The following is a 23,556-nucleotide window of genomic DNA, read 5'->3' on the forward strand; positions in this document are numbered from 1 at the left end:
TGCTTAGCTGTTAAAAAAATCCACTACATACGCTTGCATGTTAACCGTATGTAACAGTATTACTCCTTTGCCCTTCAATAGCGCTTTCCATTCACCCATCTGAAAGCACTGTAGTCTCGCTAACCCTCAATACTCCTGTGAGGGAATTAACTCCCAATTTACCAGGGGTGAAACTGAGGCCCAATGCAGTTCAGTGCCTCAGAGCAGCCAACCCCTGTGATCTTATCACGCGTCTGCAATCTTCCGTGTAAATTTAAGACCTGGATTCAGGTGATTAGGTGAGAACCTCAGCTTTCATGGTCGCAGAGAAAAGCTTGAGAACGTGCAACCTAAAGGTTCAGCACCCAGAAAGCAAACAGCCCCGTATTATTAAAAAAAAAAAAATAATTTTTAAGCCAAGTCATTTTTGAGTGTTTGAGGTGGGCAGCCCTGATGACATCCACAGTACATTGTCTGTGGCAGAGCCAGGAAAGAACACAGGTAGCCTGATTCCCAGTCCTATGTATTAGCCACTCGGGAGCACAGTCTACCATTACCTGTAAGTACGGTTACTGGAGCGTGGGCACATCTCCAATCAAGCTGAGGGTCTACCTAGCATGCAGACTAAGCATCACCACCAGCTACTTTCTGAAAAGTAGCAAGTAGCTCAGTTAGTCTCCCCACAAGAGGGCAGCCTGGGACTAGACATACTGAGACCCACAGACAGAGCTGAAGACTGGCCATACCAGGGGGCAGCTGGAACGGCACAGGTATCCCATCATGTACCGATGACCCTTCTGGCCGCAGCATTTTAGCATTGAGAGAGTCCAGGACATTTAATTCCATGCTTTTCAGGAAGCTAGTACTCTTGTTTTCAAAGATCACGGAGACAGTGACTTGACTATCATTCTGGAGATTTCCTTGAATGTCGTATGTCTGTGAATGAAGAAATCACAGGGAAGCTTTAGAAGCTGCCTACAGTACACATTGACAGGTTCCAGAGAGCAGTGGATTAAACACAATTTAGGGATTACACACATCCCTACCGCTGGTCAGCGTTGAGGCTTCATTTAACTGCACTGCAGGACATTCAAGCAGTAGGATTTACCCATACTTTTGTGCTGATAACTAAAAGGACAGGGATGGATCTTGCTATGGACATATCTGCCTGATAGTTTCTAGCTGCAGGAATTGGGATGATTCTCTAGTTAAATGGTGCTTATGCAAAACCGATGCATCTGTAAGTTGTCCCAGGGCTCTCTCTCAAAAGTGCTGAGAAATTGCAAGCGGGAGGGAAGTTAGAGAGAGACACTAACAACTGAGTTACTTACCATTTTAATGTATGAATTTTCAGCAAGAAGGCAGTAACTGGACATAGGCTGAAAAACAAGCACAAAGTTATACAAAGAGCCATGCGTATGAAAGAGAACTCTACAAAGCAAGCAGACCTCCCTCCCAGGCATAATTCTGAACAGAGGGGCATTTGCTTGCACTTAACTGCAATAGCTCTGCCAGAGTACGAGAATATCTAAGTTCAAGTTCGAGTGTCAACAGCAGCCAACTATTGCAGGCAGCACAGAAACCTCTGTTTAAATTTAAGGGGCTCCTAATATGAAGAAATTAATTCACTGATCTCCCTTGCACAAGGGAATAGGCTTAAATCAAAGCCTGAGGCCTTGTCTGGGCTTGCAGTGGCATGCAGGGAATGTACAGCTGAACGCCACAGTGAAAGGCACCTGGTGGGGGAGGCAGGAGAGAAAGGCTCCAGAAGAAGTGAGCTGCGGGAGCCTTTCCTTGCTGCCTCCTATGTCAGAGCCTTTCCCTGCGGCAGTGGGACACTAAAAATAGCAGTGTAGACATGAGAGGCATTAGAGAGCCACGAAGGGTACATAGGGATCTGGTGTGTATGTATTCTTCTCACCTACGCACTGCCTCACCAGCTACACTGTTATTTATACCCATGCTGTCTGGGTGTGCAGTGTCCATACTCTGTGCGGTGCTGTAAGTGTAGTCCTACCCTGAGAGGTAAAGCAAATCAAGAGCTCATATTAATCATGTTGGAAGAGGCAGAAACAGTAGTTGAAATAGGAGACACGCCCCAAGGGAAGCCACTACGATGGGCTCACTGATTAACACAACCAGCTCAGCAAAAGCCCCTCAGAAAAAGAGTGCTTAATGCAGATATTGTTGGCAACCAGCCCTAGAAATCGCCGCTTCATTTCCACATGCCTCTGAGCAGTCCTGAACACCAAGGTTTTCAGCCCTAGTTTTTCTCTCTATTTCCAATGTGAAGTGAGTTCTCCAAGCAGCAAATGGGAAACATTTGCTTAGTTGAAACATCCTCTAACTCTGAGGAGGAAAGGATGTTCGGCTAGAACAGCGCCAGGGTGTGGTTCCCAAGCTACGGTCTGTGGACAGCTGGCTGGTTCATGATGGCTCCTCCTCACTTTGCAGGAAGAGACAGCTAAAAATACATTAAACCCTCTAATTATCCATAGAAGGGAATTCTGCAGTTGCCACAAGGCCATTTGATTGCCTATGGGAGGGTCTATAAGACATGGGGAAATATAAGATGCTGGGGAAATAGGTACGAGCGCAGCTCTGGTACAATGTAGCAAACACACCTCCCTCTCAGCCCTAAAGCCAGAGCTGCACAACTCCTCACCGGTAGTGGTTCATCATCTAGTGTTCCATTCTGTACCGACTCTGCTGGTTCCTCCTCACCGTGATGATGCTTCTTCTTGGATTTCTTTTTGTCCTTGGATTTCTCCTCCTTCTCCTTCTTGTGCTTTTTCTTCCTATGCTTGGAGGATTTCTACCATGCAACGGAAACAAGCGTCAGCAACGTGCTCTTAAAAACTATCATTGTTTCCTTAGTACTAATACTTCAACTCTAGGCTCCTGCTCTACACCTCAGGAATAATCCTCTGTTCTGGGTTTCCAGTGCGCGACTGCTGCCTGCCTCCTAGTTGCAAATGCTTCAAACCCAAGGCAGTGTGGTACAAGCAGAGGTCTGAATCTGTAAAACTGGAACATATGGCCATGGGCGGAAGCTCAATGTTGAACATGGTCAGTTAATTGCCCCTTTGCTATGAGGCATAACCCAGCCACTTACTATTGGGGGTTCAGAGATCCTTTGGGGCAGGTTACCCTATCACTGCCTACCGCAAAGATTCTTGTGCCGTTCTTTGAAGCAGTTGTACTGGTCACTGTTGGTAGCAGGATACTGGACCAGATGGAGCAGTGGTTTGATCCAGTCCGGTAATACTTACATTGAGATCAAGACTGCTGGTGTCAATTCTTTAACCACTCACCTTTCCTTCATCATCGTCCTCTTCTTGCTCTTCCTTCTTTGCGTCTTCATTCTCCTCAGGTTCACCTAGGACAGGGCTCCCTTCAGGCTCAGTCTGGACAGGAAGCAATCAGAAGGGCTATGATACTAACTGAATGCAGATAACGCAAACAATTAAGTCCTGGGTAGAATGGATCAATTACTGCTGTACTATCTTAGAGCTGTTATTAAAGGTCTGCTAACATGTTTGTTTCAAGGGTTTAGGACTTGGGACAAGGCAGCTGCTCCAGGACAAGACACACAAGGTCTCATCCTAGAAACAAGCCTGCTAAAAATCCCCATTCCTCTCCCTCCTTAAAGATGTCAGTTGAAAGTGTAACAGTAGGTTCCTTTTTTAAAACCTTGCCTATGTCTGAAGCCGTTACTATTGCGAGCTCTGATTCCACACTGCAAAGCAAGGCTTTGGCCAGTAATCTAATGGCAAACTCTTTACGGCCTAGGATTGGCAACCCCTCTCCCTGTTTTGTCTTGTTACTGCTAAGCTCTGGGGGACCTAGACATGCCACGAACACTGCAATATCTCTAAAGAATGGGATGCAGTGAGGATGGAACCCACCTTACAAACCCAGGTTTCCTTGACCTGCACGTTTCCAGACACTCTCAGCTCATTAAATTAGTCTGGAGGGATTAGCAACATGCTGTACACAATGTAGGTAGCTGACTCAGCATACCCCTTTATTTCCATGCATTTACAGGTGCTTTTCAAACCCACAGATCTCCCTCTGTAGTTGGGCTTGAAGCCTCACCCCACAGAGCAATTGTGAATTGGAAGGGACTAACTTCCACTACCTTATAGCAAAGGGATCCTGGTAGGACCATCAGAAGGAGCTGGAGCCCTCATCTCCTTTCCCTCTTTGCACTAACACTGGAGTTCATTTCAGAGCTTGCAACTGTACTTTCAACCGCAAGGAAAAGCTTTTCTGAGGGGCCTACTAAGAGACCTACCTGTGTCTGTGTAATGGAGGAAGGTGGTGGAGCAGTGGAGAGCCAGAAATCCAAGTCTTCCCCCTGACACACACCAAAGCAAACAAACCTTTACCACTGCGTTAACATTAGTCTGTGGATTTACGTTTTAACATTTGCATTGTATTGCTTTCGTGTACAGCCATAGAGCAAGTTGCTTGAAATGGAAGATGCTGCAATAGGTGTAGAAATGGGTAGAACAGATGGCTCTGGGGCCTTAAAGCGAGCTCAGGACCCATTTCACCTCTAGCTCACGCTTCAAACCTGGCCCTGGTTGGAAGTAACCACAAATCTATCATTTGATGGCCCCCATGAAATCAGTTGGTCAAATCCAGCTTCTAGAAGATGTGTTTCCACTTCATAAAGCCATCAGCACAATTAGCTTTAAATAGCACCGTTGTACGCAGTCTCAGCAGAGAGGCTAGGTACAAGTCAGTCTGCAGCCAGGAGTACCCTCTTATCCCACAAGTGGTCTCTCTAGGTCAGACCAGGGACACTGGCTGCCATGTCTGGGGAAGCTTGTGCCACTGCTGTTCTCACCGTAAACTGGTCTGTGCAGAGAATATTTGAGTCTTCAGAGCAGCAGCCAACAACTGGCGTCAACTTTTGCCAGCAGGAAATTCACTTAATTTTCTAAATATAAAAGTGGGGTTCAAGTGGTGATTTCCCTGCTAAAGCAGCTCACTGTATTGACATATCTTCATTAGATCTGTGTTGGGGAGGAGTTTGGTGAGTTCTGCCAGGGGGAGAGTTTTGCAGGCTGTCAAGTAGCTCTTTACTTTATTTTTGTACTTGTAACTTGTGGCAGGGGCACCTAGGCAGGTATGGCTTTTATTACTGTAGAAATCCAAGGAAGTGAAACAAAGTAAAAATAATCAGCTGTGTGTGTCCTAGTACCAGTCACAACTGACCACTGACATGGAAAATACCTGGGAGTATATGGTCTACAGCAGCACGTTTGAAACAGGACATTTCTTAGATGATTACCTTTTTGCTTTCTTCAGCCACCTTTTTTTCTCTCTCTTTCTTCTTTTCTTTCTCTCTTTCTTTTTCTTTGTGTTTCTTTTCCTTCTTTTTGGGTTTCTTGCTCTTTTTTCCTACTAAGGGAGCTTCTGTGTCTGGCGATTTCAGGTCCTCAGCATTTCTGTGTCTCTGCACAGGCAGCTTCTCACTATCCGCTAAGGGTCTTAAAAAAAGACGATTAGTTACCTTCCAGTGAAGGCCGGCAGTTTACCTGTTGCACAGAGCACTTACTAGATTCCCAGACAAGTTTCTCCTCCCCTCCCATCACGCCCACGCCCACTCCACCTCAAAAAAGATCATGCAGAATTCTCCTAAGATCACGTACCAAAAAAAATCCCAACTGACCCATACTTCAGAATCCCAATAAAGGCTCATTTATGCAACCACACAGACCATGCCTCCAGGCATCAAAAGTTAGATTAAAATATTTTGCTGGCTACTGTGAGCTGTCAGCCCTGGGCACTTAAATACCCTTAAAAGACAGTGACGCACTTGCAGATTAAATAATGCTTACTGAAGAATTGAAAACACACACACACAGAGCATTCATTATGTTGCAAACCTATGAAATTATCCTTGAGGAACCAGTGAAGATGTAAAATAGGAAGAAACATTTGCAATAGAAACGTGACAAGCCAAGCAATGAATTGTATCTTATGAAGCAATAGCCTGACTCAAACAAATCCCCAGGACAAGGACTCAGTGTTTCTTGTATCTGAACCTCTGTACAGGATCACTATGATTGCAAATGGAGTTCTCTTAGCGTTACTTAGAAGCAATTTCACTTTGGAAGGTTGTGCTGTAAATCACAAGCCCCAGCATTAAAATTAAAATGAGTTTGCACTCTAAACTGGAACACCCATATCGCAACAGAACTGAGCTGAATAGCTTGGTTTTATATTCTATGCCCAGAGACAAATATTATATCAGCTTCCCTGGTACTGTCATACTAAGGTGAGACAGTTGAGAGAGAGTCCACGGACTCAGACGACCAGGGCCTGCTGATAGTGGGGAGGCAGGGTGAGGGCAGCCGGCTTCTGCAGTGTTACTGAGCATGCTAAGTACAAGCCAAGCAGCATATCTGGGTAGGAACCTGACCCCCACATACATCGCCTCTACATGGACTGTTACATTCAGATCTGTGTTTTTGTTCCATGTTGATTCGCATGTTTGCTGAGCAGCAAGCACAAGGTCAGGAAGATTCTGGACGAAGGACTGGACTTGATCTAACTTTACTTCAAACACAGACGCTGTAAAGCAACAGGATCATGTCTGGTCAAGCAGTCAGCAGATCTCAGTCTTAAAACAATTTCATGTGTAGTTGTACAGTGACAGAGGTCAAGGCTCAAAGAAAGCCAGTAAGGATTCACAGATAGATTCACAGATATTAAGGTCAGAAGGGACCATTATGATCATCTAGTCTGACCTCCTGGGGGAGTCTCATTCATATTTTGCGGGCAATGGTTTAATACATCCATGATCCTGGAGAGGTTCACACTGCTCACTGATATCAACCAACCTTTCAAAGACCATCAACTTTGTGAGATACGCTTACCTGGTAGGCTTCCCTGAAACCAGACTGTGTGTGTGTGAGTGGCACAGACATAGCAGTGCAAGCACAGGGAGAAAGAGAGAGAGAGAGGACAGAGATATGAGAAAACATGACAGAAGAGCACAATGACTGTGTGTAAATGGGAAGAGCATGAATAGAAATGGTGTGACGGCCCAATGACACCTCCCGGAACACTCCATTAGAAACAGCTCGGCTTAGTGTTTTCCATACTGGTCTGTTTAGCCTTTGCATGCAACCAGGATCTTTCCTGTTAGGAATTCATTTCCTACTTACTCCTCTTGGAGTCAAACAGAAAGAAGACTACTTCATGAAGAAACAGATGAATTCCTTAAGAAGTCTGTTCTCCCCCATTTTTTTTTACTGTCCCAGAGGGAAACGCAGAGCAGGCTCTGAACAGAACAGCCGTCAACGTTCTGCAGGAGGCATCAGTGGGTCCTAAACCAGCAACTACAACGAATCCAATATCGTGATTCTCCAGAACAGCAGAAAAACCGCCACAGGCAACATTTTATAATTGGCCTCTGATGGTAGCTATTAAATGCCCTTTGGGGGTTTAAGATTTCCAGCAGGGCACCTGAGGATCCCAGCATTCTACTGCTCCCTACTCAATGGGCTGGGATAGATTGGCTGGTGGAAGGAGTTGCCAGCCCCATCAGCTGACCTGCTCTCCAATAAAGCATTTTGAAGAACTACTGGGAAGACACACAAAGGAAGAGCAACTGCTTAGTACATGTGTAGTAGTTATAAGTGCGACTCTCCCCATTTCCCATTCCTCCCAGCACCCAAACAGGAATCCAGCCATGCTCTTAACTACTACTAATGGCAGAGTTGATTCACTACATTCCTTGCACCTGGTCTCTGAAATCCCAGAAGAAACAAGTTATTTGTATGTGTGGTGGTTTTCCGATGTGCACAGATTAGGCCGAGGTGGGTGAAAACTGATGGGCTTTGCCACATTGGCTTTCGCATTTAGTGCAAGCAGAACCTAGACCCTACGGTAGGAGCTTTAATCACCATAACCTTTGTAGGCCTGCACTGACCTCCAAGACCCTCATGTAACCAGGCTAACAGGCAAGAAAACCCACATATCACAGTTTTGTACTTACTTATCCAGATCAATATCAAGTGCCTTATATGGATCATTGGGATCTTTGTCATCCTCATCACTGGGCAACGCATTCTAGTTGGGTGAGGAGGGAAAGAAAAACTGACTGTCCACTGAAGACACAAGCAGAGCACAATTCCAAAACTAGAACAGTCTCATCCCAAATTCAATCTCACTGGACTGATACAAGTGACACAAGCCTCCTTACACAGTTAGACATGAGGAGTCACAAATTGTACAATTTAATCCAGCATTCAGGCATTTATCAGATGAATTTAAAGTAGAACTATTTTTCATAAACCCCAGTATTGCAGTTACTGATGAATTTGGTTTTGATTGGAACACAGATTACAGGCACAAGCAGGTACAATTAACTATATTAGCAGAAAGCCTGCTGACTGGGATGAGAGTTAAACTCAGAGTGAAGCAGTGAGGCACAATAAATGAAACAGCTACGTGGGTAGCATTATTTCTACAGCAGACGTGTATTGTGGGTTTAATATCAGTCATTCGTTTTTCTGTTGGGTCAACTGCAGCCTTTGGCTCTGTGCACCAATAGATTTCCCATCCCTTTAACAGGCAGGTAAAGGTTTCACTGGGGAAGCAACATATGTTGCTATTCAACCAGCTTTGCAAAGAGAAGTCAGGACCCACACATCACAATGACTCAGTGAGGCTGACATTAGGGAAATGGGGAACCTTAACATATGCCTTGGTGGGATGCAAACCAGTCCCACAGCTCAGACGATTGAATAGGCAACTGACCTCTGGCATCTCCTCCGTGATGATGTCCACGTGCTGGGCTGGGGCAATGTCCTCGTCGCTCTCTGTGTGCAGGGAGTTATGGCGGCGATGTTTGCCTTTCTTCTCTTTTTTCTGTTTTTTCTTTTTCTTGTCTTTCTCTAGCTTCTGTTTATGCCTCCTCTCCTCCTCCAGTTTCACATACTGGTCAGACATGGGCATTCCTGAACACATGGACACAAGTTGCTCTCAGGTGAGAGTTGCTTACAGGTTGACCGTCGCATTAGAAAGTTAGGAGGTAACACTTGTTTTGCCCCCTGACTTGGAATCCCAAAGGATCAAAGCCCCACACTACCCTTTCACCTCCCAGCTGTCCACAGTCCCTTCAATAAAAGCCTCCTCCAACCAACTTCACACCCCTTCGCAAGCCAGTGGACAAAATTCTGCTCCCATTCTCATCCACAACTGTTGCTGACTTTATTGTGAGTTAGACAGATCACTGAAGGAAGAATCTGGCCTTGAGACTACTCTCAATCTGAACATTTGACAGCATTTTTCATATCCTTGGGAAACCCTTTGCTGAAACCTAGGCAAACATTAAGGCTGTAAAACTGGTATGAAAGAAGTCACTTGCGCAAGGCTGCTGAGTATTTAGAAATTCTCTACCATATGCTGCACTTCCACCATAATTTTTCAGTTCTATATCCGCCTACCATTCAGAAGCGGCCTACAGCTCAAATTCACTTTATCTCCAACCCATCAGCTCTGGTCACAGCCTTTTGTCTCAGATATTAAATTGCAGAGCGTGGACATTCTGAAGATGAATGTTTCCTGACAGAATATTGGTTTGTTCTCATATTATGCAGTCAGCCTGTGTATTACACCTAATGGTAGGGTTATTTTATTATTTGTCTGAACTTAACACTTTAAGGAAGGCTTGCCTTACATTGCACAGGACAGTGGAAACTATGGTTCTAAGTTTAATAGCTGTAGCTTCCAGCACACTCAGAAGTGACAGGCAATGTGGGAACTTGACATGCAAGGCTAAAGCTGTTCCCTATCCTCTAAAATGGAGAGGAAGTTACTATTCTTTTGTTGTTGAATTATTAAATTCTTCATCTCCAATTTGAAATTGGTTTGGTCAATGTGCTCACCTGGAACTTTTAAGGGAACAGAAAGGTCTATCTGGACCACAGGTATATGCTCCACACCTGGGGTGTCTTGGTATTGCTGGGAAAATGGAAGATTCGACACATTAGTATTGACTCTACAACAGGAGAGCATACTGAGTTATTGTCCCTCATTTCAGAGCTTGATTAGGTACATAAGCATATGCTCATGTTCAACCAAACAAGAAACCAATTCTGATGTATTACATTTTGAGTATCTTCAACATTTGAAAATGTCTCCATTATATAGAAATAGTAAACATAAATAACAGTGTAACCCGTGAAGTGAACATTTCAAAGGGCAGATTAAATAACACCTCCTGAAAAACTATTTGGCTCATTGGTGCTAATCAAGTAGCAATAGGTGCATATGAAATGTGATTGTTTTAACATTACTTGTTACATCCAAGAAAAGTACTGAACTGACTTAGAAAAACCACGTGAGGAAGTTTCTATTCCTTACCACCTCAAAGGTAAATGCTGAGGTCCAGGACATGGGAAATGGGGCAATGGAGAAAGCCCCAGCCCGGGAGAAGTGAGGGAAAGAAAGAAGAGACTAAAAGAAGGGAGAGGCAGCAAATCAATTTAATTAATGCTTCTTTGATGCTTTTGGTCCAGAGAACAGACACATTGTGTGTGCATTCAAGCCAGCCAGTCTGATGAATTAACTGCCGAGTTCACTGCTGCTGACAATACCAGGTGCACTCATCTACCTCCCCCTACCTCCACTGCTCACCAAGCTCAGTTTCTGGCAATCTGCATAGCTGCCATGTTGCCAAGTGTACTCACTGGATCATTCCATTGCTTTCAACAGAATGTCCAACTGTCTGCACAGGAATTTTTGGGGGAGGGAGTGGGAAAGGAGTTTAGATTAAATCAATTATCCTGATCTACAAAGGAAAACATGTATCCAGATCACCAAGCCAGTGGATTCACTTGACTTGTCTTATTTTGTGTTCTTTGCAGCTATCTACTCCACTTTTACTGGCTGCTCTTCCGAGCTGGATTCTAAATTCTAGGCTTTACTTAAGAAGTTATTAAGATGATTCTCAACTTCTGTCTAAAAGGAACAGCAGCAATTACTGCTACAGCAGTTCCCAAACTGCAGCCTACTGGAGATCCATGGAGCACTGGCTGGTCACACTGTGCTGACTGTTTCAGCCAGCTGATTCTAGTGGTTTTCAGGCTCTTCAACACAAAGTAGGCCTATAAATAGCTGGAGACAAGGAGGAGTCAGTCCCAGCTGCCTCTAGACTAGAGGCCAGTGCTATATTAAAGCAACCGATTGGAGATGCCCTCAGGAACCAAAGCTACTAGCAGGAGAGAACAGTGATTCAGAAGAGAAGCAGACACAGCATTTGAGCATTATGCCCACAAAGCAGTGGGAGTAAAGGATGAAGTGGGCAGGGCAGCATGCACACAGCAGGGGAGAAGGGACCCAAACCACAGTAAAGCATGAGAGAAGAGGCGGGAGAGAGGACCAAGTAAACACAAGAAGGGAACAAGAAAGGGGACCAGCCAAGGCGGGAGGGGCAGATCTGGAGACCAAAAGGAGATGGTAATTTAAAAATTGTGCATTAAAGATCACCCGACACTAAATATCATCCTTATGATACTCTGCCATGGAAGCAATTGCTCCAGTTGCCACAACGATGTTAAGCTGTTAAGAGATCACAAATGGGGGAGAGAAAGTGGTTGGAGTGCTCCCAAAGAGGGGGAAGAGATCCACAAGACAGTCTATTAAGATGCGGCTATGAAAGTCGAGGGTCCTTGTACTGTTACATACACAGACAGCGAGAGAATTTTTTAACAAGCTAGACTTACCTTCTGTGGGGAAGGAGAGCTTTTAATATAAAATGGATTGTTTGCTTGTTCCTGTTTCCGGACTTCTCGGCGCTAAAAAAAGTATTTGTAGTTATAAATTTGAAGATTTTTCTCTGCTTTATTTCCAGACATTACAAAGTGTGTTCTTGCTGCATATTGGTAGCACTGCAAACAACTCTCAAGAGGCTCTGGGAAAATAACTGGGGTCTAAAGCTGTCTAGTTCTCAAGTTTTGTAGTTGCAATAGATACTAGGAAACAGCTGATAGGGAGCACTAACCTACAAATACCCCTGCCCTCTATTTTTTGGCTTCTATGCTAGGAGAGATGTAAACTTCCTGAAGGCAACAAGGTTTTGATGTCAGTTAGGTTGCTTCTATCCCTGTTTTGCAGTTGTGGTGGGAAGAGGGAATTATTCCAGCCTAAAAAGTAATTCTTGATCAAAATGGAAAAATGCCAGAAGTAGGGAGTTATAGGCATGACAGTTCTTAGCTGCATTGCAAACAGGAATTGTTAAGAGTTGGCAAATTCTGGACAGGTTTCAGAGGAGGCACCTTGGCTTCAACTCCTATTTAATCCCTGCATCTTCCTGTGGTACAAATAGCACATGTTGCAGAGATGGGTGGTGTACCAAAAGTGTGTGTGTACTCTCCTGCACAGTTTTTGTGAAAAACATAGGTAACAAAGCCCAACACAGAACTCCCAATATTGATCATGTCCACCTCTAACAGACTTCGCACAATGCTACAAGCCTCAAAGTCAACTGCAAATTGAGGAGGGTTGCACATCTACAGTAAATAAAACCTACACTCCTATTTCAATCGAGTGACTCTCAACTGGATAGACTGACCAGGCATTTCCTTCTTTGATTTTATTTTTTTAAATTTTTTTAAAAGTCTGTCCATCTTCTTGGCAGAAGTCAGTAGAATATATACCTGCAGAGCTTACTGGTTAGATTTTTCAGAAGATCTCAGCACTCACAACTGGGGACAAGTTTGGAGAGATCTCAGCTCCCATTTAGACACAAAAGCAAGCCACTAGACTTTCAGAAGAACTCTGCACATTGGTTGCTGAGTCCTTTGGAAAATCTGTTGCAAAAAAACTTTGCTCTCAGCTTGAAAGAGAAAAGCAGCATGGACCAAGACAACATTATTATTAGAAGTATGGATTTGCATACAGGCTCTGGAGCAGTTTGCAATGATTAAGCAGTTGAATGCAATGACTTCTATCCTTACTCGCTTTATAAGATGTTCCCAAGTGGGGAGAAAGGCATAGCTCCCATCTGAGTTATGCAGCTATGGCAACATTTCCAACTTCTCTAATGATGTTGGCAATACCACTTTATCACATTTTTTAAAATACATAAACTGTATTTTTATTTTCACTTACCCTGGCCAATTCTTCCTCATCAATCTCTGGCTGTCTATGTCTAGAATGCCTTTGCTCCTCATCATGGAAAATTGTTTTGGGTTTTTCATCTTCGGACTCACTATCTGATGGAGGGTCATTGATCCAGGCATCAAGGTCCAAACTGGCAACAAATGCAACAATTATAGACTCAGACTGGAAGGTCAGAATATATTTACTTACAACATATAGCTTTGTCCACATGCATAGCCATGTGTAGTCTTTCTAGTCATTCAGAGTAAGCTTTATTATTGGAATTTTTTAACAGTGTGCTAAGCATTTTGCAGACATGTAGGAAGGCATACTCCCATTTTCTAAGAGCTTACAATTAAAAGACTGGAGGGAGAAAAAAATCTTACCCTTCCGGAACTGGGACTTTTTTCTGTGCTTTAGGAGCTACCGGGTTCAGTTCGCCTGCGAACAGGGCTATCACTTCCTCAGCTACAGGCACCTCTTTTATTTGTAGCTTCTGAATATATTTAATCAGATGCAAAATGCAAGAAGCCTGGAAAACCAAATACAAAAAATGGTTTAAGAACTAGTCTCAATGCACTGACAGTCACTGAACCAGAAAAAAGAGTAGACAGCTGCAGTAAGATTTAGCGTTTTATAATTGTACAGACATCTTTGAAGCTACAGAGACTGGCAGAGGAGGATTACAGGAGGCACTGTGGGCTGCTGGATTAGAGCAGGGGTTTGGGAGTCAGGACTCCTTACCCAGCTCTCCCACAGACTCAGTATGTGACCTTGGGCATACAACCCAAACTGTGCCTCCGCCCCCCCATCTGTAACATAGGGACAATGCTGATCCACCCTTACAAAACACTCAGATGCTAGGATGAAACGCACTGCGGGCAGGATTTTCAGAAGCTCCTAAGGGAGCTCCCAGCCCTATACATAAAGTAATGTTGATGCATGAAGAATACATTTAACACCACATACAAATTGGAATCAACTCTTGCTGTGCAGGTCACTGACTACTGAGCCTCAAAGGAATTTTTTCTCTACACTGCCTATTCTTCCTTACTATGATTTCATGGCTTAGTTGGCAAAACTGACTGCATTGGTTATAAAAGTCAGAGGATTTTTTTTTAAAGTACATTGAATTATGCACATAATTTTCACTTTGTTTTTAATCTATATTCTATGCCCTCTGCTCCTTCCATACACTGTAGATAATGGACTTTCACTCCCCTTCACCTTGCACCCCAATGCCAATTTTTGATTCAGTTGGGGCTGTGTAATAGTCCTCACTCGGGGTCTGGTTGGGGAGTTTGGCATAGTCGTCATGGTCGCAACCCCTGACTGCCAACAGGATTGCAGGGAGGGGAGCCCAGGCCCTCCCACTCCACCGGGCTCCAACCCAGGGCCTTGGCAACCAAGGCTGTCCTCCCTGGGCCTCTTCCTCCTCTCAGTCCCCCGTCCCCCAAGCTTATTCCAAGGCTTTCCCTGGTGGGGAAATCCAAACCAAAATAAGAAAAGGGGGTGGGGGGCGGGGGGTGTTACCAATGTCCAAGATCCACAGGATACTTCCCCCTCTGGTTGTCTCTGGGGTGGGTCCTCCCTTTCCTCAGGGAGGGCCCCTTTGGTCAGCTGTGTCAGAGCTTTTAAGCTTCCCTCCTCTCTGCACTGCTGGAGCCATAGGCTGCAGGTCTGCTACCCAAATGAGCTAATTCCCTGCCTTTTAATTCCTTCAGCAAATGGAGCATTTGCTGCATGTGTGTATTACGGAAAGGGGAAGGGCCGGCTGAGCCCAAAATAATCCCTTAACCCCTTTGTTGCCCAGTGTGGGGTTTGTACACCCCATCAGAGGCTGTGAGAGTTTTTAGAACACTGATTGACAAACCACTGCAGGCATCAAAATTTGTAGCAATTCTTTCTGGAACACGCACTAATGCAATGTTTGCATCAGTCACCTCTTATTTCGAATGGCCTCCTATGAAGAGTTGCACCCCAAAGGTGCTCAGATAGGGTGATAAGTGTGGCATGGTATGAAATCACAGAGACTGATGCTGCTCAATATGCAAACACGAACATGGCATTTATAGATTTAGATCTTTGCATGATTGGTTTGGGATGTAACTGCATATTATTTACATGTCTTTTATTGGACCAACTTCTGAGCTACACAGAGATCTTCCTCGGGTCTCAAAAGCTTGCACCTTCCACTGACAGAAGTTTCACCTACCTTGTGTCTCTCATATCCTGGGACCAACACTGCTACAACAACACTGCAAACTACTATTTATATAGATTGAGTTCCGTCTAACGGTTAAAGCACAGGATTGCGAGTCAGATTTGGACTCTGCCACAGTCTTGCTGTGCAAGCGATCTTGGGCAAGTCATTCAATCTTCCCGTGTCTCAGTATCCACGTCTATAAAACAAGGAGCGTTTATGCACCTGCATCACTGAGGTGTGCAAGGTACAGAATGCTAGCAGAGATCTTGTATGACAGGTATTTATATAAAATACATGTATGATCCATGCAAGATGTTAATTCACTATCACAAATTAAACCGATAGTAGAGGTTTAAAGATCATTTTGACAAAACCAAAGATAGTTTTGCTGCCTTACCCTCTCTTGTACTTCTAGATCCGCACTTTGTACAAACTGAGGCAAACGGTCGATCATCAGCTGGGTAATTTCCTGGGCTCCTTCCTTTTCCCCAGCTTGCTCTTTCTGTTGTAGGATGGATGCATAAAGCTTTACCATGTTCTGGACATAAACTGCCTGGATGTGGCCTGGTAGAGTGGTAACTTTAGGCCTCAGCATTGCTTCTAAGGTCTGGTTTGATTCCTCAAGGTGTCTGAAAGACATTGAATGGATGCAAATGAAGGCAGAAAGAGAGTGGAGTCCATTTAAAAAGCTTGACATTTCACCAAGTTTCATGTAAATATACAAAAACTACTTAGACATTAAAAGATTTTCAGCAAAACTCTGTGTTGGCCTAACTCTACTCCCAGTCAGACAGCAGCATTTTTGTTTCAGACTCTCATGACTAAGGCTATGATTTAGTCATGGGTATTGTTACAATGGAGGAGATGGTATGATGGGATAACATGATTTTGGCAATTAAATGATCTTTAAATATTCATGGTAAATAGGCCCAATGGCCTGTGATAGGATGTTAGATGGGGTGGGATCCGAGTTACTACAGAGAATTCTTTCCAGGGTATCTGGCTGGTGAATCTTGCCCATATGCTCAGGGTTCAGCTGATCGCCATATTTGGGGTCAGGAAGGAATTTTCCTCCAGGGCAGATTGGAAGAGGCCCTGGAGGTTTTTCGCCTTCCTCTGTAGCATGGGGCACGGGTCACTTGCTGGAGGATTCTCTGCTACTTGAAGTCTTTAAACCATGATTTGAGGACTTCAATAGCTCAGACATAGGTGAGAGGTTTATCGCAGGAGTGGATGCGTGAGATTCTGTGGCCTGCGTTGTGCGGGAGGTCGGACTAGACGATCATAATGGTCCCTTCTGACCTTAATATCTATGAATCTACATTTTCGTTTCCATTTCAGTGATCTCTATTAAAAGCGTGCTCAATTTACAAGGTTTTTTTTTTTTTTTTTTTTTTTTAAATAAACGTTTGCTCTGCAGACTCAGCCTAGGATCCAGCAGTAAAGCTATGTTTTTTCCATCTTATACATCGCCAGTAACCAAGGTTTGGTTATACCTGTGCACACCTATTAAACAGAATGGAACTTAGTAAGTGATATTATTAACGCAGAAGCAAAAACAGAATCCAGCTCTTACATTGCCAGTTTTTGTGGGTCAAGTTACATTTTCCTATTTTTTTTTTTAAAAAAGGGAGTCTCTTCCCACCGCTGTGTGGAAGACTTGTACAAAAAAGAGAAGCTGGCTGACTGCATAGGGGAAATTATACATAAAATTCTGTCAAATGCAGGAAGTTACAAACTGAACAGGAAAGTGTTCTCTATTACCTCTTATGCCTCTGAGATTTGAGTTGACAGAATCCATTTAAATCAGACCAAGATTTATTGAGTTAACACCGCCTTTCCCAGGGAATGTGCATGCTGCCTCTGCTACATCGCTTATACCCACATCCATCCCTTACTTTCTCGGCTGGCAGGGATATGGATGCAAGAGACACGGACTAGCCCAACAGCTTTTCACATGTAGTAACCATCTTGGGTAGGAGCAGCTGCATTAGTCTGGGAAAAGCAGTGCTCACTCTGAAATACTGCTTTGTCAGCTCTATGGTGCATGTTCTGAGCTTCCATCATCCAAGACACCTTCACTTTCGAGTGAGAGGAGTCTCAATCAGCAAACATTCTGCTTTTCACCTTTCAAACGTGATTTAAAAACTTTCCCTTTGCACTTACTCTGAGAACTCCCCACATATCCAGGCAGCAGCATAAAGCACCTCACAGATGCCGTTCCTCTGGGTGTTGCTGGCTATCAGATGGGCATTGTCCAGGAGCATGGCCATCTGGGAAACAGCAAACTTACGAATGGCTTTAACCCTGATAGCTACATCCAGCATCTGAGCTGCTATAAGGTGACCATGCCGAGTACCTTCCAACCGGGTCAGTTCCACCAGGATGCTTATGTACCTACAGGAGGTGAAAGTGATACACTCTTAACAGCAGGCAAGCAGACAGTGCCATCACTACTTATTTCAAAGTCTAGATGCAAAAGTACGGACCATTCAAAGTTTGTGATGTACTGGTAGTTGGATTGGCTACATATGTCTATGATTTTGGTCAGCAACTCATCTCTGTATGTTGTCCCTTCTGCTTTGTCCACATGAATCATCAGTTTCTTCACTATCTCCATCAAGTTCTTTTTGGACACCTGTTTTAAGAGTGAAATGAGACATGAGCCACAGACAGGTAATGCAGACTTGCTGCCAGGTCTTACCCATTTCATAAAAGCTGAGGAAAGTAGTAGATACTTATTAGCTGTACCTGTATCTGTCTTTGGGTGAGACAAGTATTAAGAATACAGAGATACTAACAGCACCTCTGGCTCTGGACAGCTGGACAATTTAGCTGCAGCCAGAGACTGAATTTGTTTGTTGGGGCACGTCTCGATAGCATTTGTGCCAGTTTAATGGCCGGACACCTGTCATTGGACACTTGATCTGGCAGAGGTTTATTTGCATAAGCCCAGGACTGAACTTGGTAAGACCATGATCACTAGATCAGAATAATTTTCAATCCATAACTGCAAGGATACTATGGTGATATGTTATGGATATATCATAAATCACATTTTAAATCTGAGGCTAACCCCATACGCTTTAAGAGCATTTTTAATTTTCAGTATTTTCCCAATGACTGCTCACTCAGATTTCCACCCCTTAAAGTGCATTATAAGCAGAAGTGTGACTATGTAAGTATGATACTACTACTTTAACAGATCTGCCCCATGCATGTATGCAGAGTCATATTTGAAAATCAAAATCTGGCTATTACGTCTCACTCCTATTAGCAACGTAGATCCAATACAGCTCTGCAATAGCGAGCCGTAACAGAACTCAGAATTAGTATTACAGTATGGCAATGACAGAGAAACCTGAAGGAACACAGCTGACGGTTGCCATGCTGATGGCTTGAAAAGACTATTTTACACTTGTAAACTGAGCAAGTTTGATAGACTTATGAAAACACCCCTCCCACCCAAAAAACAATGCTAACTTTATAAGTCACTTATCGGAGCATAACTGCACTTTAACATGCTCTGGGAACCTAATATATTGACATGTAGCAAGCAGTAGGGAATTCAGTGCAAATTTGTGACCACCAGTGTCTGCAGCCATATCACCTCATGCTACGATCACAGCACATCTCAGGCTTGATCAGTATATAGATGGAGACCTTCCAGGAAGCGTAGGTATTGCAGAAGTGCTATTGATGACTTAGTATATGGCACTCTTACTTCTGAGTCAGTGTTCCAGCAGAATGCTAGGCAGCATTGCTGGAAGGGCTGTCTTTTGAATATGTAAAAAAACATCTTGACCTCTTGTCAAGACTCCCAAGCAATTGTAACTTGGTTAGATACTCTCTGCCCAACTATGAAACAACCAGAAAAACACTAAACGGGACACAATATTCTTTACTTCCACTGCCAAAATATCACAGCATTTTAGGAATGAAGTCTGCCACGATCCACCCCATGTGAATGTATTTTCATAGAGCTTTTTGGATGAAAGGCACTTGATACACCAAGGTTGTAACCACAGTGCCTTCAAAAATCTACAAGACTATCTCCATTAAGCTGTATTTCTTCAGTCTAGACAGCATTGTTAAAACTTCCTTGAAAAGTAGCAACACACAACACACGTACAAAGGAACAGAGGCACAAGCACCTGGGGTGAGATTGTGTGTCGCACCTCAGGGCCTCAGAAGGACATGGTGGGGCATGGCATACTAAGGTAGCTCAAAGCCAACTTTGCATCCTGATCTAATGCTGCTTCTCAACTTCAGCGTAATTTAGACAGCTCTGGAGTAGTGTTTGAGTTAGAGCATCTATAGTACAGACAGTAGTGGTGCCTGGAATTTCCAAAGCACTGTATACTACAGCCCTCACCCTCAGCATCCCGCTGGTTATCTGGTATGGTCTATGCCAAGGTTTGCAAGGGGTCTTCAGAAGGCAGCCTTATAGATGTCTTCTATAGTGCCTGTGATCAGGGGAATCTTTTCATGTCATGCCAGCCCCTTCACCCTGCATAAAGGGGCCAAAGTAAGGGCAAGGATCTCACCCCAGGGATTTTTTGTAAGTGCTAACTAAGGAGGGGAGGAGGAATGCACAGAAACATACCATGCCATATAGGAGATCTAAAGCTCTGAGTCGGATGGATTCATCCTTGTCATCCAAACACTGGAGAATGAGATCCTTGTGGGACTGAACTGACTTAGGATGAGTTTTCAGGATTTTGGACATTGCTAATAAACCCAGGTACTTCACTGTGGGGGGAAAAAAAACAAAATAAAATTTTTCCACATACATAAATACTGTACTGTTTCTTGCAAGCACAGGGGATTTTAAGACGGGTTGACTTTCCCATCTAACCTCAAATCCCAGATATACTGTTTCGGATAAACTCTGACAGAGGGAGCACATTTACCAGTTAGAAAACGAAAAGAACAGCCTAAGCATCTATTTCTTCCTTTGCGCCCCCCCAGCCCCGTGTGTACTCTCAGCCAAGCCACACCCATTCAGGTTTCACCATCTGTAAAGAGTGGAAGTCACTGTGGCTCGGAGATCTATGCACGCACTCTGTGTGTGCAAGATTAGATTATTTTGGCCAGCAGTGTCGGTTGGAGTGCTTGCACCCTACATGCCCTGACGACCTTCTTTCTTCACCCTCAAAGACAGAAAAGGCAAAGCAGGTCCAACATTCCTCCATAGCAGCAGAGGAGGAAGGCAGGTCATGAACTCCATGTGGAAAACACATCTTAAAGAACCACAGTTATTGCAAAGAAAGTAACCATTCCCCCCAACTGGAGCTGGAGAGGTGCCTGATATAAACAGCACCGGTAGCTGGTACCATAAAGGAATTAACTGCTGCAGATAGTAACAGACTCAGGCTGCATGGGCACAGCAAGATCACTCTGTACTGAAAATTACTATGGTGCTAGGAGCATCTGTATTGCCAGGGCAGCATCAGGTCATCTGCACTGCTTGCACCAATGTTGGTACTGGATGAAGTGAAGACAGCTGCCCAAGATGGTACCACATGTGCTCAATGACTGGGTTCTGCCAGTGTTAGAGCTACTCCAATAGTGCAAACAGAATTACTGTACAGAAAAGGGGCTGTTCTTCTGAAGGTGAAGACGACATTTATAGTTCTCGCTACAGATGCTTGGAAAAGGTTCTTCACTAAAAAGGATTTAAATGGTGTTAGCTACAAGTAACTTATGCCAGTGCATTTCCCAGCACTAGCAAGTCTGGTGGTCTTGGATTTTACCATTAGTCTATGGAATTGCTAGTGTTTCTTGGATGTGCTTCCTCACTGGAAAATCTATGAAGGGAAAACCCAGGAGATGGAAAGAAAATTTTTTTTGTTTTAGATTTAACATACCATAAATGGCACTATTACTCATCTACTTAAAGAACAGCTAGTTGTACATGATATTTATGAATAGCGAAAATCATAAATATGAAATTCTTTAGTACACATGTACCAATTCACACAATACTGGGCATTCTATAATACTGAACAGGTTGTATTCTAGAACCGCTCATTGCGTTTAATACCACTGCCACTTAGCCCCATCAGATTGACCACTGAAGCCTCAGGGAAGACAAGCAACACTTACAGTTCTGATCAGAATCTTCTATTAGTATTCTTAACTTCTGAACACAGAGCTGGAAAAAAGTGCAAGTCAGGATTAACATGAGCTTTGAGAAGACTACTATTTAAAATATTCCCTTAATGGAGATTACTCGCTATACTGGGTGGGTGCAATACATGACAAAGCAGCGTTACCAGGATCTGTGACCACCGGTAAGACAGTATTGTTACATTAATGGATCATAAGATGAAGAGAACATGGAGCTCCAGTAATTGTATTCTGAGCGGCAACTGATCAAAAGCAGTAGCAAAGCCTCTGAAACTGAATCTTGTTCTTAGGCATCTGGCCTTCCCTGCTCCACACATCCTTTAGGGATAGGGGAAGCAGAAGACAGCACACAGAATCTGAGTTTTAGAGGAAAGGAAGTTTAGGAACCTACCTGAGAAATAACTAAATAATAAAAGCCAGATAATAAGCAAGGCTGTCCAATCAGCAGGCTCCTACTTCAAATATCTGGAGTATTTCTTCCCCCCCGTTTCCAGAATAAATAGGTATAATGTGGCAAAATAAAAACCTTAAGAGAAGTGCTGTACCTGGATGCTGGCACTGTGATTGGGCATCCCAGAGGATAAAGAGATCAAAACTGAAACACACAAGCACTAATGTTACATTTGTTCCACACAACGAAGTATAAACAAGATAAAACTTAATACATGATATCTGGCTTAGCCCTCGTGAAGATATGTTTGGTGGTCTCGCCCTAGTGCTTTCTGGCTGCCACTCACAAAAGTGCATGGTTTGGTACAATGTCAACACAGCTGTGAAGTCTGTTCTAGCAAGGCCCCAAGAACAGAGGAGTGTGATGTTGCAGAACAAAGGGAGGCATATGGGGGAGCTTTTACAAAGCCTCCCAAAGAGCTCTGTTTTCATGATGCTTTGCTCTTGCCAGGGTAACTTTAGTCTCTCTTTTACAGTTTCCATCTAGCAATCCAGACACTAATTGAAAGGTCACCAGTGACTGTACCACTGGATTTTTGTCTGTAGTTCCCTGAAAACATGACATAGCAGTGAATCCTACTCAGAGTAATTACATCAAACCCAATCAAGTTAGCAAGAGCCTCAGAGGGCAAGGCAGGCTTTACTGTTGATTACAGGGGACATTTGTGCAGCTTTGGCAGTGCATGACTCCATGGCAAACAACTCAGAGTCATCATGCTGCCTGTCATAAAGTGCATCCATGTCCATGGCAACAGAAGAGGCATTAAAAGGCAGGGAGAAAGCTCCTTCTTACTCAGCCAGTCTGTTTCCTATGAATATTCAGGCATATCTGTGGACTCCAGTCACTTGAGAGTTATTTCTCTTTACTCCCACTAACCCTGCAGAGCCAACATTTCTGGGAGAGGGTGCTGGATTCTATTCTGGCTCATGGATCAAGAGAACTGTTGGCTTAGTTTGAGGGTCTGTGAGCATGGAGGTATGGGAGGGTGCTGCATATAGGTACATAGCTTAATACTGTATTTGCCGGGTTTTGTGGGTTTCAGTTTGTGCATTATTTAAAAGAGTGTGTATATTATTTTATTATTGCTAGCTAAGTTTTGTTTGCTTTTACCTTTAGCAAGTTTGATTTACATTTTGTTAGTTTACCCCCTATATATTGACAGCAGAGGATTTCAGTTTCAATTACGTAGTGAGCCAAGTTCACTAAGCGATTTAATTTGGTTATATTAAGTTAATTGAAACTGCAGGTAAAAATGGATTTTATGGCGGACGTTATTTAACCGCTGCCAAAGTTAAACGTTCTATTTTAGGCTGACTTTCAGTTCTCACCTGCAATCACTGTGTTCACACATTCATACAGAAGAGACATGGCTGAGGTGCTACAGGGAAGAAACAAATCAAGTATTTCAGATAAAGAACAAAAAATATCACATTATGAAGAGTTCTCAAAAACACCAGCTTTTATTACACAGAAATTACCAACCTTTTCCTCCCTCCTCCATATATGTTTGAACTAGATGAAATAATTCTTATTCTTCAAAAGATTCAATACCCAGTCTTCACTGAATCCAGCTAAATTTATGGGGGTAGGGTGGTAAACAACGAGTTTCTCAGTCCATATTCCTGACACCTGAGAAATCCACACGGTTCTACTTTACACC

General features: G+C 43.6%; 1 protein-coding gene across 3 annotated transcripts in view; it reads right to left on the bottom strand.

Annotated features, from left to right (window-relative positions):
- AP3D1 (adaptor related protein complex 3 subunit delta 1) overlaps positions 1-23,556 on the bottom strand; it is a 73,873-nt gene that overhangs the window by 6,824 nt on the left and 43,493 nt on the right. For 2 of the 3 annotated variants that reach the window (XM_037886105.2, XM_037886107.2), the window contains 19 exons: positions 23,225-23,274; positions 21,991-22,040; positions 21,422-21,470; positions 19,920-20,065; positions 17,803-17,951; positions 17,480-17,710; positions 15,711-15,942; positions 13,494-13,639; positions 13,117-13,258; positions 11,730-11,801; positions 9,891-9,966; positions 8,761-8,960; positions 7,997-8,070; positions 5,282-5,480; positions 4,277-4,339; positions 3,294-3,386; positions 2,645-2,794; positions 1,311-1,358; positions 726-915 (listed from right to left, as the gene is read on the bottom strand). In XM_037886105.2, the coding sequence (XP_037742033.1) occupies positions 726-915; positions 1,311-1,358; positions 2,645-2,794; positions 3,294-3,386; positions 4,277-4,339; positions 5,282-5,480; positions 7,997-8,070; positions 8,761-8,960; positions 9,891-9,966; positions 11,730-11,801; positions 13,117-13,258; positions 13,494-13,639; positions 15,711-15,942; positions 17,480-17,710; positions 17,803-17,951; positions 19,920-20,065; positions 21,422-21,470; positions 21,991-22,040; positions 23,225-23,274 (2,360 nt within the window). The remainder of the gene's footprint in view (positions 1-725; positions 916-1,310; positions 1,359-2,644; positions 2,795-3,293; positions 3,387-4,276; positions 4,340-5,281; positions 5,481-7,996; positions 8,071-8,760; positions 8,961-9,890; positions 9,967-11,729; positions 11,802-13,116; positions 13,259-13,493; positions 13,640-15,710; positions 15,943-17,479; positions 17,711-17,802; positions 17,952-19,919; positions 20,066-21,421; positions 21,471-21,990; positions 22,041-23,224; positions 23,275-23,556) is intronic. The other variant, XM_037886106.2, reaches the window with a different exon arrangement.

This window comes from Chelonia mydas, chromosome 25, assembly GCF_015237465.2.
Source record: "Chelonia mydas isolate rCheMyd1 chromosome 25, rCheMyd1.pri.v2, whole genome shotgun sequence".
Taxonomy (NCBI): domain Eukaryota; kingdom Metazoa; phylum Chordata; order Testudines; family Cheloniidae; genus Chelonia; species Chelonia mydas.